We start from the raw sequence: 19,113 nt of genomic DNA on the forward strand, positions 1-19,113 counted from the left end.
TGGTTGCTCACTTTAATAGTCTCTGGTGTTTAAAACAGTTTCCTGAGGATAGTGTTAGAGGTAGGGTGCTTAAATTATGGGGTGTATTTAGTTAGATATCTCAAGTTAGAGTCTTAAAATACATCATCATGGTCACCTTTTAATATCACCTTTGGTCTGTATCTAACTGGCAGTATGGAATAACTATACTTCATTCACTTGCTAAAGTATATTATTTGTAGCTCACTGCCATCAACTGGTTTTGAAATTTTTGGTACAGAGAAATAGTATTTTAGGAAAGATGGCTTGAAGGACCTGACATCTCTGCTTTTCTAGCTATTATAAAATGTCCCTCAGAGTCATCTCACATTACTGAAAACCTAAATGACTAGGTTGATCCTATACACTTCTCAAAAATATGATTGCAATTCTTTGTCAGTGTCCTCTTAGAGTCCTCCAAGGAGTTAGTCCTTCTTTGTAATTTGCCCTTACAGATTTTATTTCCAGAAAATCCTTCTAGGAAAAGGGGACATACTGATAAATATGAAATCTGAAGTTCTCTTTATTAGAGAAAAATGAGGAAAAGAAACAGTGATTTAAACAACTGATTTGTTGTTGTTTTCAGGTTCTGTCTACTGGTATTTTGTCTTACTGAATTATGTTAAAGATGAAGATTTGGCTGGGTGCAGTACCACATGTGCATCTCTGCTTACTGCTGTGTCCAGACAGTTACAGGACAGGCTAACACCAATGGAGGCTTTGCTTCAGACAAGGTATTTTAATCTATGAAATGACTAATCATGGGCCTTTCTGGATATGATACCACCTTTGCACACAACTGTTACTATATATATTTGCTTAAGTTTTTCTTCCCTTTATTTTCTCTGAAAATAATTCCCTTTAACAACTTTGGAAGTCCTGGAGATGGTTATTCAGAGGGCTAATTATATTAAAATACTTAAAAGTGGTGTATCTTGCTAATGGTAGAAGCACTTAAGGTAATTTGTTTCTTTGTTGTTAAAACTTTGTAAGCAAAATTATGTAAATCACTTTTTGCCCTTTACTAATATTCTTTATCTGCTGTTTGATTTTCTAAAACTTAAACATAATGAAATAAGAAATAGCTAAAGGTTAGATTTGAGTTCTTGCCTAGTCTTCATTATTTGAAGTATTTTATTTAAAGCAAGGATTTTTATAATCTTTATAGATTAGAAATCTTGATTTCGATGAGATGGTACTCAAATCCTTTGTACCTTCTGCTGAGTCAATGTAATGATTGAGGCAAGGGAGGGGTGCTTGATAGCTCTTTCTTGATTCAGACTGCAGATGAAGGTTGTCTTGGTTCATTAGTTATCAGCTTAATTGAAATCAGATTTATTGAGTCTCTGGACTATATCTTTTGGAGTATAGGTTTTCAGGGAACACAGTTGAGATTCAGTGAATTTAAGGAGTTAATAGTGTTTCCTTCTGCCCTGTGTAAAAACTGCTTTGAAAACTAAGTAAATAGAAAATTTGTTAATTAGATGGCTGACAGGAAAATTGTTAGGACATTATTTTATTTTTCAGATATGGATTATATAGTTCACCATTCGATCCAGTCCTCTTTGATTTGGAGATGAGTGGCTCTTCTTGTAAAAATGTATACAACAGCAGCATTGGTGTCCAGTCAGATGAAATTGATTTATCAGATGTCCTTTCAGGTAGTAAAGTCTTTTATTAAAGGAATTTTTGAATTTTATATCTTGGGTTTAAGTTACCGTTGATTTTTTAATAGATTGTAGTCACTACATTCTATCTTTGAGAACTAAAATTTTTAGAACTTAACTTTAGTATCTGTGAGTCATTAAACTATTTGCCTTTGTTTCTTAACTCCCCCCTCAAAAAATATTGAAGTTATTTTTGAAAGGGTTGCAAATTTGGTTTTTGTGTGTGTGTGTGTGTGTTTCATTGCATGTCAGTATGACTTTAATGCTAATAAGAGATTAAAATTTGGTTATTTGTTGTAGTCCTTTCAGTTTTATGTGGTGTGCCTTTGTTCATAAACTCAAAGAACATGTTATTTCATATTACAAGATATGAAAATAAAATTAATTTACACTTACTTTAATAAGCAAAGATGCAGAAAGAAAAAATAATTTTCTGCATCTTCTATCACACTCTCCTGAGGTGAACTTGGTACACCATGTTACATGTATTCTTGTATGCATTTCTAAAGAATATGTTTTTAGGATTGAATGTATAGCACTATTTGTATAATCTTTTCAGGTGCTAGAATTTGGTGTTTTTCTAGTTTTGTCAGATAGAGCAATGATCGCTTTATTTTTTGTTTTCTTCCATCTTACCGAACTTACTGCAAGTGTTGGTAAACCAAAATGTTAAAAAATTTATTTGTACACATATTATAATTACCACATTAATTATAAGTAAATTTTGGGAGTTAGTCTCAGGTTTGTAAATTATGAGTTGTGAAAAAAGCAAAAGAGAAAAATCAGATATAGAAATATAAATAATATATAAAATGTCTCAACTCTAACCTCTTCATCCTTTTAGATCACCATTGTTAACAGGATGCTTAGCTATTTAGACTTATTTGCTACACGTGTTTATGAGCATTTTTAATGAAAGAGGTCATACTATACTTCTGGTCTGTTACTTGCTTTTTAATGACTTATTCTGCCTTAGATATTGGTGTTATCGCCTCTGTTTGATGACTTAGGCTCCTGACTACCTTACTGCCAGTGTGTCTCTATCTAAGTGACTTGTCTAATTATGAGTAGAACTCAGAGGAGGGGTTAGAACTAGACCTGTAGATGCCTTTTGAACTCCTTAGGATAGAATGAAATTCCTTATAGAGAGAATGTAAGGAGAGGACCATAAAGCTCAGGCCAAGCCTGGGGGTTAAATAAGTAAGAGCAGCCATACTCATTATAGAGTATTATAGTCCCAGAAGAAGGGACTTAGAAGTCGTGATATACGTCTCCATATGAACGTCTCTTCATTTTATTTCTCACCATCCAGCATTCCTTTTTTCAGCTAATGGCATCCATGGCACAAAACAGAAATCTGAATGTTATCCTCTGTTTCTCATCCTCCACAATGAGGCTGTCATCAGATTCTGTCTATTTTTCCACCAACATATATTTCAAATCTGCCCATCCTCTTACTTCCCACAATCACAATATTACGGTCTGAGCCACAGTCGTTTTGAACCTGGGCTACAGTAATAGCTTTCTAACTAGTCATCCTGCATCTGTTCTTGGCTCACTTCTGTACATTCTCCACAATGCAATGAATGTAATCATTTTTGACTGCAAACCTGATCTGATCATCCTCTCTCTCTTCTTAAAATACTTTTCATTTCTTTCCATAATTGTGCAGTCCAGAGTCTCTAATACAGTAGAGAACATCTTGTGTGATCTGCCCTGTTAGTTTTCTTTCTGTGGCCCAGTGATTCTCAAAGTGTGGTCCATAGGTCCCCTCAGGGTTCCTGAGATCCTTTCAGGGAGTCCACGGGTTAAATGTTTTCATGATAAAACAATGTTACTTGCCTTTTTTCATTGCATTGACATTCATACTGATTATGCAAAAGCATGATGTTCTTCCCCATGCACTTAGAGTAAAAAGTATGGCAGTTTCACTTAGAAATACCTTTGATGAAACAGTAAAAATTGTTAATTTTATTAAATTAACGAGTATGCATCTTTTAACTGTCCTGTGATGAAATGGGAAGTGTGCATGAAACACTTCTGCTGCATGCTGAAGAACCATGGTTGTTTCAAGGAAGTGCACTTGTGTAGTTGTTAGAGTTATAAGCTGAACTAGTTGCTTATTTCATGGTATACCATTTTTATTTGCAAGAATGACTGATAAAATACGTTTATTCAGATTTGATTATTTGGCAGGTATTTTCTCAAAAATGAATAAAAAATGCCTGTCAGTATCCATCCAGTTGATAATATTTGTTGCCAATTTTAGAAGTAGACTTTTAAGCAGAAATTAGAATTTTGGAAAACTTGTTTCCTCCAAAGTGAACTTTAATGACTTTTTTGATGGGCTACGATGATATTAGTGAGTGTCATTTTCTGATATTATATGATGAAATGTGTTAACATTTGGAAGATCTGTATATAGCAGCGGACCAGTGTTTTCCCTATGATTGATGCATGGTGATTCAACATCAAGCATGGGCAGAAGATTACCTAAAAGCATAAGATAGGCCAATTAATCTTAATGTAATAGAGTTTGAGAAGTTCTTTTTTTAAGATTTCAGATACCATATTGCAACTAATCCTAAGCTACCACTTTTCAAGTTTTTGAATATTTAATACTTTATTAAAATATTCTGTTCTTTTCCAATCACATATTTGTTTTGGGTCAGCGTTTCTTCATGTATTTCTGCCAGAGCATCCTATTGTAATACATTGAATGCGGAGGCAGGTGGGCAAATCCAGCTACCTTCTGATAAGCCAGATTTTAAAGAGATATGCAAGAATGTAAAACATCACCACTCTTCTCATTAAGTTATTTTTGTTTTTTTTTTTAAGTATAATTTCCATTTTATTGTCTTTCCAGGGGACAGTATTTCTTTAGTCTTTAAGAACTTAGCTTCTTACATGGGCTTTGGTGGAGGTCGTGGGGCAGCACCAGCAGGTCTAAATCTGGGTGGAGGTGTTCGGTCCTTCCCGGCTTTCCGAGAACGATTCCTGACTGCCTTGCTGTGAATGACACAACTCACGCAGTAATGCAGTTTCACATACAGCTTGGGAAGCACATAGGCATCGAAAACACTCGCTTTGGAAATGTCCCGGATGGCTGCGGCCTCTACGATGTTCCAAATGACGAGCTTTTTTTTTTTTTTTTTTTGCGATACTCGGGCCTCTCACTGTTGTGGCCCTCCCATTGCGGAGCACAGGCTCCGGATGCGCAGGCTCAACGGCCATGGCTCACGGGCCCAGACGCTCCGCGGCATGTGGGATCTTCCCGGACCGGGGCACGAACCCTTGTCCCCTGCATTGGCAGGCGGACTCTCAACCACTGCGCCACCAGGGAAGCCCCGACGAGCTTCTTAATGACCTTATCCTCGGGCACGCGTCGGGCACAGTTGGTGCAGCGAATAGGCTGCATGTGGCTGCGGCCCTTCTTGGCACGACCATTATTCCTTGTTTTCTTGGTCATAACAGTCATTTTTCATTACAGTATGCTATTTATTTTTATACCTAATGAGTTTATTACTGTTATACGAATTAATGTTTAAAGTATTCTCATCTTATAATTTCTACCTTGATAAATATTTCTATATAGACACACACACACACACAGAGCCAACATAAATGAAAACTCAATTTTCAAGTTCTTTTAATTATCTTAAAGATGTGTAGAGGGGTTTTAGGGTTGAGAAATGTTCCTCTAGGCACATTTTTCTTTCAGTTTCTCTAATGTGTCATGTTCCTTCCTACTGAAGGGATTTCACTCATGTCATTGCTTCTGCCTGGATTCCCGTCCCAGTGGAATAAATACATAAAAATCTTTTATTCCCATATATCTCATCACCTCATCATGGAAGTATTTTATTACCCCTGGCATAGACTGATTTCCCCTTGACTTATTTATCCTTTGAACTTCTCTTAAGTAAAGCATAGCACCTTTTTTTAGGTTCAGTTGTATAATTATTTAATACCTGGTAACCTTGAACAGAATATGTGTTTCATGACAACTAGGGCCTGTCCTTTTATTCTTGTATCTCCCATGTCTTCTATTGAATAAGTGCTCAATAAATATTTTTTTAACACACGTGTCAGGTCCTATGCTGGGTGCCAATGGGACATTGGAGAACAAGGTTTTGATGGTTTAGTCTTGCGTTTAATTTATTCCTTCAGATGTTTGATGATGTTTTTTTATATCTCTCCATTCTTTCCATCTCCTCTTTCTGTTTTACTTTGTGTGTTAAAGAATTCTGTTTAAAAGTAGTGCTCTGATTAGAACATTTGAAAAGTACTAAAAATAACCCTTCCCTCTTCCTCCCCTCGTACGATATACACCACTCTTCATTCTTTTGTGTTCTTCTGTCCAGTCTTCTTACTGTGGTTTTATGATTCGCATAGTTGTGACCATTTGATTTTTCTTTCTTACTACTACATGTGCTAACTTAAACTTTTTATGATTATAAGGTAGCATATCTCATTCTAGGATATTGATATTATATTCAAAATATAAAATTTATAGATAAACCTTGCTAATATTTTAGAATATTTCTTTAGTTTTTAATAAGTGTCATTTGTACCGTTGACATCATAGAATATATTCTGATATTTTGCATACTTAAACAGATTGAGTAATAGCTAATCTAAGTAGCTGGTTATTTTTCCCCCTCATTTAAAATCTATTTTATTTATTTATTTATTGTTTTTCTTTTGTCTTCTTTTCCTCATTTAAAATCTAAATCACTTGTTACAGTAGTTTCTTGTTAATGTGAAGAGCCACTAGGTTGCTTCTCTGCAACTCTGCTTTTGTAGCTAGGAGACTAGTATCTATTTGTGTGTTTTCTTAATACCATGTCCATTGTTGAAGCCCTGTGTAAACCCTGTGTTTATGCATTTATACATCTTTCTATTTAAAATTGAAATAGTAGCTATAATTCTCAATATGGCTATTGCCTTTTTAAGATTAATTCACGTTTTATAAAACTTGTCTCTTTTTTGTATTAGGAAATGGAAAGGTCAGTAGTTGCACAGCTGCTGAAGGTAGTTTCACATCTCTCACTGGACTTCTAGAAGTTGAACCTCTGCACTTTACTTGTGTGTCAACTAGTGATGGAACCAGGATAGAAAGGGATGATGCAAGTACGTTTACTGGTATATACCTTCTCTTATTATATACATTCTTTTATTACATATTTTATGTTGTAATAAAGTGATATATCAGTATTTACATATCAGTTTATAGTATATGTAAATTCCTTTGCTGTCATGTTTAGTAGAAACTTATTGGTAGAAGGCACATTTTGGGGAAAAATCATAAGTGGTTTCATATTCTTTTCTAAGTCTATTCATGGTTTTTTTCCTACCCTCTAGAACCCTATGTTAAATCTTTTGTTTTATGTATGTGCATTTTTAGAAACATTTTAATTTGGAAAATATGAAACATAACGAAAGCAGAGGGAAGAGTACAATAGACTATATTTTCATTACCCACCTTCAGCAATCAGTCTTGATGGTCAATTTGGCATCATGGTGTAATTTCTTGCGTTTAAAGTTAAAGGTATTTTTTTTTTTTTTTTTTTTGCTGTACGCGGGCCTCTCACTGCTGTGGCCTCTCCCGTTGCGGAGCACAGGCTCCGGACACACAGGCTCCGCGGCCATGGCTCGCGGGCCCAGCCGCTCCGCGGCATGTGGGATCTTCCGGGATCAGGGCACGAACCCGTGTCCCCTGCATCGGCAGGCGGACTCTCAACCACTGCGCCACCAGGGAAGCCCTGCTAGTACAAATCTACCAACTTTTTTTCTTTTTTGGTAGATTTAGAAAATTTATATATGAAGTTTTCATAGTGTTGTGCAGTCATTACCACTAATTCCAGAGCGTTTTAATCACTCCAGAAAGAAACCCTGTAGCCATTAACAGTCACTCCCAATTCCCCTCTCCCCCATCTCCTAGCAATCACTAATCTGTTTTGAGTCTCTATGGATTTGCCTACCCTGGACATTTCCCATAAATGTGGAATCATATAGTATATGACCTTTTCGTCTGGGTTCTTTCACTTTGTTTAATATTTTCAAGGTTTTTCCATTTAGCATGTCTAAGTGCATCATTTTTGTAGCTGAATAATATTCCATTTTATATTTACCACTTAAAAATTTTTTTGGATATACCACATCTCGTTTATCTACTCAGCAGTTAATGGACATTTGGGTTGTTTCCTCTTTTTGGCTATTAAGAAAAATACTGCTGTGAACATTTTTGTGTTAAGTGTTCATTGTGATGTATGTTTTCAGTTCTCTTGAGTGTATACTTAGGAGTGTAATCCACCAACATTCTTTTTCTTAAAGATGCTCTTTCATAAAGATTCTGGGTCTTTTGTATTTCCATTTTTTCCATCTTTATTGAAATATAAATGACATATAATAGTGAGCAAGTTTAAGGTGTACAGTGTGTTGTTTTGAAAAATTTATATATTGTAAAATGATTACCTCCATAGCATTAGCTAATACTACTTCATTGCGTCACAGAATTACTATTTCTTTTTTGTGGTGAGAACATTTAAGTTTTACTCTCTTTGTAACTTTCAAGTATATAATGCAGTATTATGATCTATAATCAATGTGCTGTACATTAGATCTCAGTAATTCCATTTAAATTTTAGAACTGGATTGATAATTTATACTCAAAAAACTTATTGTATTTTAATATGGGGTTTGAATATAAGTCAGTTTGGGAGGATTGACATCTTAACATTAAGACTTTCAGTGCATTAACATGGTAATATTCTTTAGTATATATTTATGCTAAATTAGGTATTTCATTTATCTTGGTGATGTCTTATAGTTCTTGGTGCACTAGAAGTTTTGCACATCCTTTTTAGATTTATACCTAGCTATTTGATTTTTTATGCTATTATAAGTGCTATTTTTCTTAATTTTATTTCCAGGTTTTTCTTGCTGGTCTATAGAAGTATAATTGATCTGTGTATATTAATCTCATACCTGGTGACACTGCTATATTAACTTATTAATTCTTGTAGATTGTACATTCTTAGGGATATTTTTTTAGGGATTTTAAATATACACAACTACATCATCTGTTAATAAAGAGACTTTTACTTTGTTGTTTTTCTAGGTGTTATATCTTTTATTTCTTTTTCTTGCTCTATCATGCTTCCTAGGACTTCCTGCATTTATACTGAATAGAAATGGTGATAGTAGTCATCTTTGTCTTGTTCTCACCTCTTTTTTTTTTTATATCTAGTTTTAGAGGCTCTTAGTATAAAAATAGAAAATGATATTGAAAGCTCAGACTGTGCAAAAGATTTAAAAATTAGTTTTGTAGTAGCAGGATGACTTATTTTTCTTGGGTTGTTTATGTCTCTTATGTGTTTCTTGTGACTTAGCTCATTTTCCTTTAAATGTTATTTGGGCATTAGATTTTTAAAATCAGTAAAGGGCTAAAATACACATGGTTAATATTGAAAAATCACTTAAATTACCCCAAAGTACAAGTACAACATAAATGCCTTAGTAAGTCTAATAATTTTCCCTCTAGGGTTGGAATGAACTGCTGTTGCTTTGGTGGAACGCTTGACGGTGCAAATGGATTTCATTTTACAGCACACAACTTATATGAGTTATGATTGCTTTTTCTTTGCCCAAGCTTATATAGTTGAATTTGTGCAAGTTAAATGAGGTGTATGATGGCTACACTGTAATGATCATGTTTTTTTTTTTAAGTTGAGGAAATTTTTAATTGTTAAGAGGCTATGCACAGTTTTGTTGTTATTTCAATCTTGTGATTATAGCTTAGTTTTTAAAAATAGTTTATTTGAATTCTGGCATAATATAGTCATTGTTAGATGTTAAGATAGGCTGTCAGATTACCTTTTTTCTCCCCTTTTCAGGTTTTTATGAGCATATTACTTCTCTCAATTTTATTTTATTTATTTTTATTTTTATTGGAGTATAGTTGATTTTAAATGTTGTGTTAGTTTCTGCCATATAGTTCCCTCAATTTTAGATACATTATCTGTAAAATGAGATAACATATTACCTACTCAAGTGCCATTGCAAAGACTAAATGAGTTGATGTAAGTTCCATACTTAGCACTATGCCTCATGTTAGGTTTGATGTCACACAGCCCTTGGTTCTAACCCTAGTTCTACCATTAGGTAGCTCTACAGGGTAACTTATCTGAGCCATTCTTTACTTAATCAACTAAAGACCAGAATCATACTACCTGCCCTTCAGGGTTCATTTGTTGAATGTAGTAATTAACTAAAACAGTGTAAGGTAGTAGGTAATACATACTAAACATTTGTTATTATTGTAGCAGTTATCTTTCCTTAATATAAGTAAGTCTTTCTCTTACTTCACTTAGTATAATAATCTCCAGGTCCATCCATGTTGCTGCATATGGCATTATTTCATTCTTTTTCATGGATGAGTAGTATTCCATTGTATATATGTACCACATCTTCTTTATCCATTCATCTGTTGATGGACATTTAGGTTGCTTCCATGTCTTGGCTATTGTAAATAGCGCAGCCATGAACATTGAGGTGCATGTATCTTTTCAAATTAGAGTTTTCTCTGGGTGTATGTCCAGGAGTGGGATTGCTGAATCATATGGCAATTTTATTTTTAGTTTTTTAAGGAACCTACGTACTGTTTTCCATAGTGGCTGCACCAATTCACATTCCCACCAACAGTGTAGGAGTAGGAGGGTTCCCTTTTCTCCACACCCTCTCCAGCGTTTGTTATTTGTAGACTTTTTAACGATGGCCATTCTGACCAGTGTGAGGTGGTACCTCACTGTAGTTTTGTTTTGCATTTCTCTAATTATTAGTGATGTTGAACATCTTTTCTTGTGCCTATTGGCCATCTGTATGTCTTCTTGGAGAAATGTCTATTTAGGTCTTCTGCCCATTTTTTGATTGGGTTGTTTTTGTTATTGAATTGTATGAGCTGTTTGTATATTTTGGAAATTAAGCCCTTATCACATCGTTTGCAAATATTTTCTTATAGGTTGTTTTTTTGTTTTGTTTATGGTTTCCTTTGCTGTGCAAAAGTCTATAAGTTTGATTACGTCCCATTTGTTTATTTTTGCTTTTATTTCTATTGCCTTGGGAGACATTGGTACAATTTATGTCAGAGAATGTTTTGCCTGTGATCTCCTCTGGGAGTTTTATGGTGTCATGTCTTATATTTAAGTCTTTCAGCCATTTTGAGTTTATTTTTGTGTATGGTGTGAGGGTGTGTTCTAACTTCATTGATTTACATGGGGCTGTCCAGCTTTCCCAGCACCACTTGCTGAAGAGACTGTCTTTTCTCCATTGTATGTTCTTGCCTCCTTTGTCGAAGATTAATTGTGTGAGTTTATGAAATTAAGTTTTTATTTCAGCTTTTTCCAAAATGTTTTACACAGATACTGGTAAATATATAATGGGAAAAAAGTTCTTTTATGCTGTATATTTAAATAACATTGAAAAGGGGAGTAAAAAGATTTTAACTTCGTGCGATTTCAGAGAACTGTAATGGTGGTAATGTTCATGGGTAAGCAGTATGTGCCAGACTTATTTGACTGTGCATCTGACATGCTTCTCTTCTTCTTAGTGTTCTGAGGAGCATATGGTAGGAAACATTGCTTTGCATATTTGTGGGCAAGATTCTCTTTCCAGGCTATGCTTTAAATGAGGAAATAGGTGTCGTCAGTCTTGTTAAATGATGTTCTTGTAATTGAAAGTTGTTTGAGGTTTTTAGGGGAGGGAGAAGAAGGTGGTGTTGCTGTAAGAAACTTAGTAAAGGAAACTCAGCCTGTTTCTTATGCCCAAATTGCGTAAGAGTTTAGCCATATTAAATGAAATTTCTTCCATGCTGACAATATTTTTAATCTCAAAAGCATACTAATTTTTCTTTGATCAAAAGTCATTCCTGGGGGCTTCCCTGGTGGCGCAGTGGTTGAGAGTCCACCTGCCGATGCAGGGGACATGGGTTTGTGCCCCGGTCCGGGAGGATCCCACATGCCGCGGAGCAGCTGGGCCCGTGAGCCATGGCCGCTGAGCCTGCGCATCCGGAGCCTGTGCTCCGCAACGGGAGAGGCCGCAGCAGTGAGAGGCCCGCGTCATTCCTGGATCCTTATACTTGAATACTGTTATTATCGATATACTTTTACCATTAAGATTTCCTCTAAAGAGTCTTATTTTTTAAAGGAAAATTAACTGTAGTTTTAGTGTGAAAGTAGTATATACTTTGTCTGTGTTTCTCTGTGAACCTTTTCTTCATCCTGTTTTTTTTCCCCCCTTGTCTTATGCCAGTGAGTTCCTTCGGGGTTACTCCTGCAGTAGGTGGACTATCATCTGGGACAGTTGGGGAAGCTTCGACAGCCCTGAGTTCAGCAGCCCAGGTAGCTTTGCAGTCTCTCTCTCATGCAATGGCTTCAGCCGAGCAACAGCTACAGGTGCTGCAAGAGAAACAGCAGCAGCTTTTGAAGCTTCAGCAACAGGTTGGAGACTATTTGGCTCTTTGTTCATGCTGTCTCTAAACTTCAAAAGCTGAAAAAATACTGTAAAAATGACCATTATTTTTGTAAAGGAAATTAGGTTGACCGATCTGAGCTAGTCATTTTCTACAAAAATTGAGGTAACATCTTTGTGATATACTTAACTTTTTAAAACTTATATAAATGCATTTTCTTTGATACATATCTGGGGGAATATAATTGATATTTTCTGTGCAGTCTTTAAGTAAGTTCCATTCTTTATTCTGTTTATAAACACTCTTGGTCAAACATAAGAGTTAAAAGTTACTATTTTAATGGATTGAAAAACCTAAAACAACATTTTAAAGACCAATTAAATTAATGTGAATTAAAATTTAGTAATAATAGCAGACGTTTGGAAACTTCATACAATTCCAGGTGACAAATTGTATCAGGTTAGGCAACATGAGAATCCATTTCCTGTTAATATTTTGTTTTGAGGAGAACTTTGTTTCCTTATTTACATTTAATTGTTCTGGTTCCTTTCTGCCTTTGCTTTGAGAAATTCCTATTTCCCAGATACTCAGGAAAGTTTATATCAAATATTTAAGGAAGTGTGTGTGTGTATGTGTGTGTGTATTATACACACACACACACATACACACACATATATAGCATAGAAGTACTCCATTCATGTTGAGTCCATTTTTTACTTAATTTCATTTTTATTGAACTAGGATCCAGTTAATCATGTTTATTTTCACAATATATACCCACGTAGTATTCCCCACAATTTAGATAGGCAGGATTAGTCTATATTTGTTGCTTTTACTTCTTTTACAGAAAGCAAAGCTGGAAGCCAAGTTACATCAGACAACAGCTGCAGCAGCTGCAGCAGCATCAGCAGCATCAGCAGTAGGTCCTGTTCACAACTCTGTGCCTTCCAACCCAGTGGCAGCCCCTGGATTCTTCATTCATCCATCTGATGTTATTCCACCCACTCCAAAAACAACACCACTTTTTATGACTCCACCACTCACCCCACCCAATGAAGCAGTTTCCGTTGTGATTAATGCCGAACTTGCACAGCTTTTCCCAGGCTCAGTTATTGATCCCCCTACAGTCAATCTTGCTGCACATAACAAAAATTCCAACAAGTCCAGAATGGTAAATTACTATATTTTAAATAGGTGTTCTCTTAGACATTTAAAAATATTTTGATGTATACGCTAACTTTAGAAAGCAAAGTTTTATTATGTTAACTTGTTATATCAAATTAGATTATTTTATTTAATGTTACAGAATATACATCAGGAAATGGGACTTGTTAACTTTATATTATGGTTATTAGTTTTTATAGAGCAAGAGTGATATCAACATAGAGTTATACTTTTTTCTTTTCTAGAATCCACTTGGCTCTGGTCTAGCCCTTGCAATTTCTCATGCTTCACATTTTCTTCAGCCTCCACCTCACCAGTCCATTATTATAGAACGAATGCATTCAGGTAATCTTTGATTTTCTTAAAATATTTTTTTTGCCTTGTCTGCTGGCCCTTTGAAGACTTAATATTTTGTAGTTTGATTTTCTTGTGCAAATAAATCACATCTGCTCTTGGGAAAGTGCTTTTTACCAAGAATAAGTATTACATAAGGCTCAAGCTGTGTACTTACCAAGTTGGATGGAAGAGTGCTGCTGAGTGGTTTCATTAATTCTATCCAAACAGTGGGTTTCATCTGTATAAGAATCTCACCTGGGGCTTCCCTGCTGGTGCAGTGGTTGAGAATCCGCCTGCCAGTGCAGGAGACACAGGGTCAAGCCCTGGTCTGGGAAGATCCCACATGCCGTGGAGCAGCTAAGCCTGTGCACCACAACTACTGAGCTTGTGCTCTAGAGCCCGCGAGCCACAACTGTTGAAGCCTGCTCGCCTAGAGCCTGTGCTTTGCAACAAGAGAAGCCACTGCAATGAGAAGCCCGCGCACCGCAACAAAGAGTAGCCCCCGCTCACCGCAGCTAGAGAAAAGCCCACACACAGCAACGAAGACCTAATGCAGTCAAAAATTAATTAATTAATTAAAAAAAAAGAATCTCATCTGTTGAACTATGGTTGACATAAATATCTGTCTTTATTATAGCTGCTCGATTACCAATACACTAAAAATTATGCTTAAAGAAGTATTCATTAAGACTAGCATTCTAATGTTGGAACCATTTTTTGAGAATAGCTGACAGAATTACTGCTAATTAAAATAACTGAATAGGATTACTAACATTTCATGGTCTCTGGATAGTTCATATTTTACTTAGGCTTGTACCATGCTTATATGCTAGAGACCTATGATCAGGATAGGTGCTTTTAATTAGAGCATGTTTACTAAATACATTGTAGGCAATATTTGCCTTATTATCCTACCAAATGTTATTTCTAGGCTTGAACAGCAGCAGAATTTGACAAAGTCTTTAGGTGTGTTTTATAGGAGGAATTCACATGAATATAGTGCATACTGTATCACTTTTCATCATATGAAGAGTTGAACCATATTTGCTTTATTGCAGTGGGTTTTTTCCCCTTTGGAAGAGAGAGTTTTTTTTTTTTTTTTTTTTGCGGTATGCGGGCCTCTCACTGTTGTGGCCTCTCCCGTTGCGGAGCACAGGCTCCGGACGCGCAGGCTCAGCGGCCATGGCTCACGGGCCCAGCCGCTCCGCGGCATATGGGATCCTCCCAGACCGGGGCACGAACCCGTATCCCCTGCATCGGCAGGCGGACTCTCAACCACTTGCGCCACCAGGGAGGCCCGGAAGAGAGAGTTTTAAAAAAAAGTGTTACATGCTGTTTTCTGCCCAACTAATCATTCATTGGTAACAATAATTAGCGTTCATGGCATATAGAGTGAAATTCGTTGTTGTCCAGTCTTTATGAAATGTGAGCAGTTGTTTACACTATGATTTGGTTTTCTATCTGTGGACTCGACTGTGGCACGTAAGCCCCCTAAAGGGGGGAGAATTATGTTTTTTGTTCAGTAGTCTTTCTGTTTAGGAAAATACTGCCTTGTTTTCCTTAAAATGGCTCTATGGAGATGGCACTAGTCCCACAAGTTAAATTTAGTTGGGTTCCTTCACTGTAAAATGTAACTGGTACGGTTACTATCTGCCCCTAACACAATAAAGAAGAAAAATAAATAGGATTTTATTAATGCCTGCTGTTTCCTTAATTGAGCTTATTCCTGAAATGTGTGTGAGTTGAGAGATGCAAATCTGCTCCTCTGGTTCTCTCAGATCATTCTTTTGTTAATATATGAGCTTACACATAAAAGACATACTGTCTCTTTAGTGTGGCCCTTAAGACTAAGCCTTCTACTTCATTTGGAACTGAGCTGAAGAGACAGTGATGTGTCAGTATGGGAGGGAAGCATTGTTTGAGATAAGTTTTATTTGTCTCCATTGGAGGACCTTCCTCAGAGATTTTTTAGTGTGGTAGTAATGACTACATGTGATTTCAGCCTTACGCTTGTCCTTTACATCTTAACCCCAATGTAAGATGCAACTCCAAAAGATGTTAAATAAGGCTTAAGAAAACCAAAATCAAATAATAAAATTTGGTATGAGTAATAAATACATTTAGTTGTGAAATTAAAAGAAAAAAAGACCAAATGACTGAAAGAAGAACCGATAGGTACTTCATTGAATTAATCTATATTTTTGCTGATTTACCTTTTTTTGCTGTAAAGTTTTAAAATAAGCTTATATGTACAGTTGATTGCCTTCATAGTAACAAACTTATTCTTGTATATTTTTTACTTAAATCTTGGGGTTCAAACTAATATAAATTGAGGTTTTAGACAGTTGTTTAATGAGAATTATTAGCATTTCTTCTTGTTTGTAGTTTAGTAAGTTGATTTCATATTTTAAGATGAATGTTCCAGATTGTTTCAGAATGTGTCTTTTGGTTAATTGATACATGGTATTTGTGTCAGCTGTTGCTCTCTATCTCTCATAGGAGCAAGGAGATTTGTGACCTTGGATTTTGGTAGACCAATACTGTTGACAGACGTATTGATACCCACTTGTGGAGACTTGGCCTCCTTGTCAATTGACATTTGGACATTAGGAGAAGAGGTTGATGGGAGGCGATTGGTAGTGGCAACAGATATAAGCACCCATTCACTAATTCTTCATGATTTGATACCACCTCCAGTGTGTAGATTCATGAAGGTAAAGAACTTCAAGAAAATGAATTGATATGCTTTCCATGTTTCTGATAAGTTATGAAAAATATTCAGACATATAATTTAAAAGTATCCTTATAGCACAGGGAACCATATTCAATATCCTGTGGTAAACCATAATGGAAAAATTATGTATAACTGAATCACTTTGCTGTACAGCAGAAATTAACACAGCATTGTAATTCAACTATACTTCAATTAAAAAATAAAAATGAAAGTATCTTTTTATAATTTATAATATAATTATCTTTTAAAATACATGATTCAGATTTTTATTGTGGTAGATGGGTGGTTATGTATATTTATAAGTTTTCATTTCAGATCACTGTCATTGGACGCTATGGAAGTACAAATGCCAGAGCTAAAATCCCATTAGGATTTTACTATGGTCATACCTATATCTTGCCTTGGGAGAGTGAACTGAAATTAATGCATGATCCTCTGAGGGGAGAGGGAGAATCTGCAAACCAACCAGAAATTGACCAGCATTTAACAATGATGGTTGCTCTACAGGAGGATATACAGTGCAGGTTAGTAGAAAATTGCAATATATTTTAGTGTTATTGAAACCTTATATTTTCTATAATGTCTCCCACATACTTGTCAAGAAATGACTTTTCATAAGTGTATAGAAAAGAGCAAAAGGCGGTAGGACACTAGCATGTTATAATAATGTTTAATGCATTAATATATTGTGATTAAATAATTGGTTCTATTTTTTTAGTACTTACCAACTGATTAATTGACCAATTGATTAATTCTTTTTAATGGTTGTGTGTTAACTTGTTTTAGAGATTTAATTTTAGTGTGTATTCGTACATGTATGTCAAAGAGAACATTGCAGGAATTATTTTGTTCGTTTATTTTTTTCTTACAGGTATAACTTGGCTTGTCATCGACTAGAAACTCTTTTGCAAAGTATTGATCTTCCTCCTCTCAACAGTGCTAACAATGCACAGTACTTTTTGCGAAAGCCAGACAAGGCCGTCGAGGAGGATAGCAGAGTCTTTTCTGCCTATCAGGACTGTATTCAGCTACAGCTTCAACTAAATTTGGCTCATAATGCAGTGCAGAGGCTCAGAGTAGCTCTTGGAGCAAGTAGGAAGATGTTGAATGAAACTTCAGACCCAAAAGATTTAATTCAGACATCTTCCACAGAGCAGTTACGTACTATCATCAGATATTTATTGGACACTTTGCTCAGCCTTCTTCACTCTTCCAATGGTTTGTATTTGACTTAAGTACTTAAAAAGACCGGAAATATATTTGATGTGGTTTTGTTGTATTAATATCTCCTGGGTTCTGTTTATTTTGGTATCCTTTCTGATATATTTATGTAATGTGTTTTTAGGTTAATTCATTTTTTCCCCTTATTTTTGTTTTTCTTAAATAGATTTTTGTTTTTAATTTTTGAATTTTACTTCATGTTTTTATACAGCAGGTTCTTATTAGTTATCCATTTTATACACATCAGTGTATACATGTCAATCCCAATGTCCCAGTTCATCCCATCCCCCCCACCCCCCCAGCTGCTTTCCCTCCTTGGTGTCCATACATTTGTTCTCTACATCTGTGTCTCTATTTCTCCCCTGCAAACTGGTTAATCTGTACGATTTTTCTAGGTTCCACATATATGCATAAATATATGATATTTGTTATTCTCTTTCGGACTTACTTCACTCTGTATGACAGTCTCTAGATCCATCCACGTCTCTACAAATGACCAAATTTCGTTCCTTTTTATGGCTGAGGAATATTCCATTGTATATACGTACCACATCTTCTTTATCCATTTGTCTGTTGATGGGCATTTAGGTTGCTTCCATGACCTGGCTATTGTAAATAGTGCTGCAGTGAACATTGGGGTGCATGTGTCTTTTTGAATTATGGTTTTCTCTGGGTATATGCCCAGTAGTGGGATTGCTGGATCACATGGTAGTTCTATTTTTAGTTTTTTTTTTTTTTTTTTTTTTTTTTTTTTGCTACCATTGGCTCACCTGTTTCTGGACCTCTGGACTTCAGGTTTTGTTTTTTTTTTAACTTAAAATTTTAAAAAATATTTATTTTATTTGGTTGTGCCGGGTCCCAGTTGCAGCAGGCAGGCTCCCTAGTTGTGGCTCGCGGGCTCATCAGTCTCAGCATGCATGTGGGATCTAGTTCACCGACCAGGGATCGAACCCGGACCCCCAGAATTGGGAGCACAGAGTCCCAACCACTGCACCACCAGGAAAGTCCCTTAACTTAATTTTTTAGAGAAATTTTAGGTTCAGCCAAAAAGACTCCAGACTTTTTTTTTTTTTTTTTTTTGGCGGTACGCGGGCCTCTCACTGCTGTGGCCTCTCCCATTGCGGAGCACAGGCTCTGGACACGCAGGCTCAGCGGCCATGGCTCATGGGCCCAGCCACTCTGCGGCATGTGGGATCCTCCCGGACCGGGGCACGAACCCATTTCCCCTGCATCGGCAGGTGGACTCTCAACCACTGCGCCACCAGGGAAGCCCTATTTTTAGTTTTTTAAGGAACCTCAATACTGTTCTCCATAGTGGCTGTATCAATTTACATTCCCACCAACAGTGCAAGAGGGTTCCCTTTTCTCCACACCCTCTCCAGCATTTGTTGTGTGTAGATTTTCTGATGATGCCCATTCTAACTGGTGTGAGGTGATACCTCATTGTAGTTTTGATTTGCATTTCTCTAATAATTAGTGATGTTGAGCAGCTTTTCATATGC

The 19,113-nt window shown here is 36.0% G+C and overlaps 2 protein-coding genes across 7 annotated transcripts in view; one reads left to right on the forward strand and one right to left on the reverse strand.

Annotated features, from left to right (window-relative positions):
- BIRC6 (baculoviral IAP repeat containing 6) overlaps positions 1 to 19,113 on the forward strand; it is a 230,976-nt gene that overhangs the window by 72,244 nt on the left and 139,619 nt on the right. For 4 of the 6 annotated variants that reach the window (XR_009534377.1, XM_060117774.1, XM_060117775.1 and 1 more), the window contains 9 exons: positions 605 to 752; positions 1,546 to 1,679; positions 6,684 to 6,830; positions 11,997 to 12,184; positions 13,004 to 13,327; positions 13,566 to 13,665; positions 16,156 to 16,370; positions 16,706 to 16,914; positions 17,262 to 17,608. Coding sequence is in view for 5 of the 6 variants with exons in the window: in XM_060117774.1 (XP_059973757.1) it covers positions 605 to 752; positions 1,546 to 1,679; positions 6,684 to 6,830; positions 11,997 to 12,184; positions 13,004 to 13,327; positions 13,566 to 13,665; positions 16,156 to 16,370; positions 16,706 to 16,914; positions 17,262 to 17,608 (1,812 nt within the window). In the remaining variant the exon portion in view is untranslated. The remainder of the gene's footprint in view (positions 1 to 604; positions 753 to 1,545; positions 1,680 to 6,683; positions 6,831 to 11,996; positions 12,185 to 13,003; positions 13,328 to 13,565; positions 13,666 to 16,155; positions 16,371 to 16,705; positions 16,915 to 17,261; positions 17,609 to 19,113) is intronic. The other 2 variants (XM_060117776.1, XM_060117778.1) reach the window with 2 other exon arrangements.
- On the reverse strand, positions 4,547 to 5,163 carry LOC132501698 (small ribosomal subunit protein eS26-like). The gene is made up of 2 exons (XM_060117396.1): positions 5,038 to 5,163; positions 4,547 to 4,822 (listed from the first exon to the last, which is right to left on the reverse strand). The coding sequence occupies exons 1-2, from the start codon at positions 5,161 to 5,163 to the stop codon at positions 4,589 to 4,591; spliced, it is 360 nt and encodes a 119-aa protein (XP_059973379.1). The 3' UTR covers positions 4,547 to 4,588.

This window comes from Mesoplodon densirostris, chromosome 14, assembly GCF_025265405.1.
Source record: "Mesoplodon densirostris isolate mMesDen1 chromosome 14, mMesDen1 primary haplotype, whole genome shotgun sequence".
Taxonomy (NCBI): domain Eukaryota; kingdom Metazoa; phylum Chordata; class Mammalia; order Artiodactyla; family Ziphiidae; genus Mesoplodon; species Mesoplodon densirostris.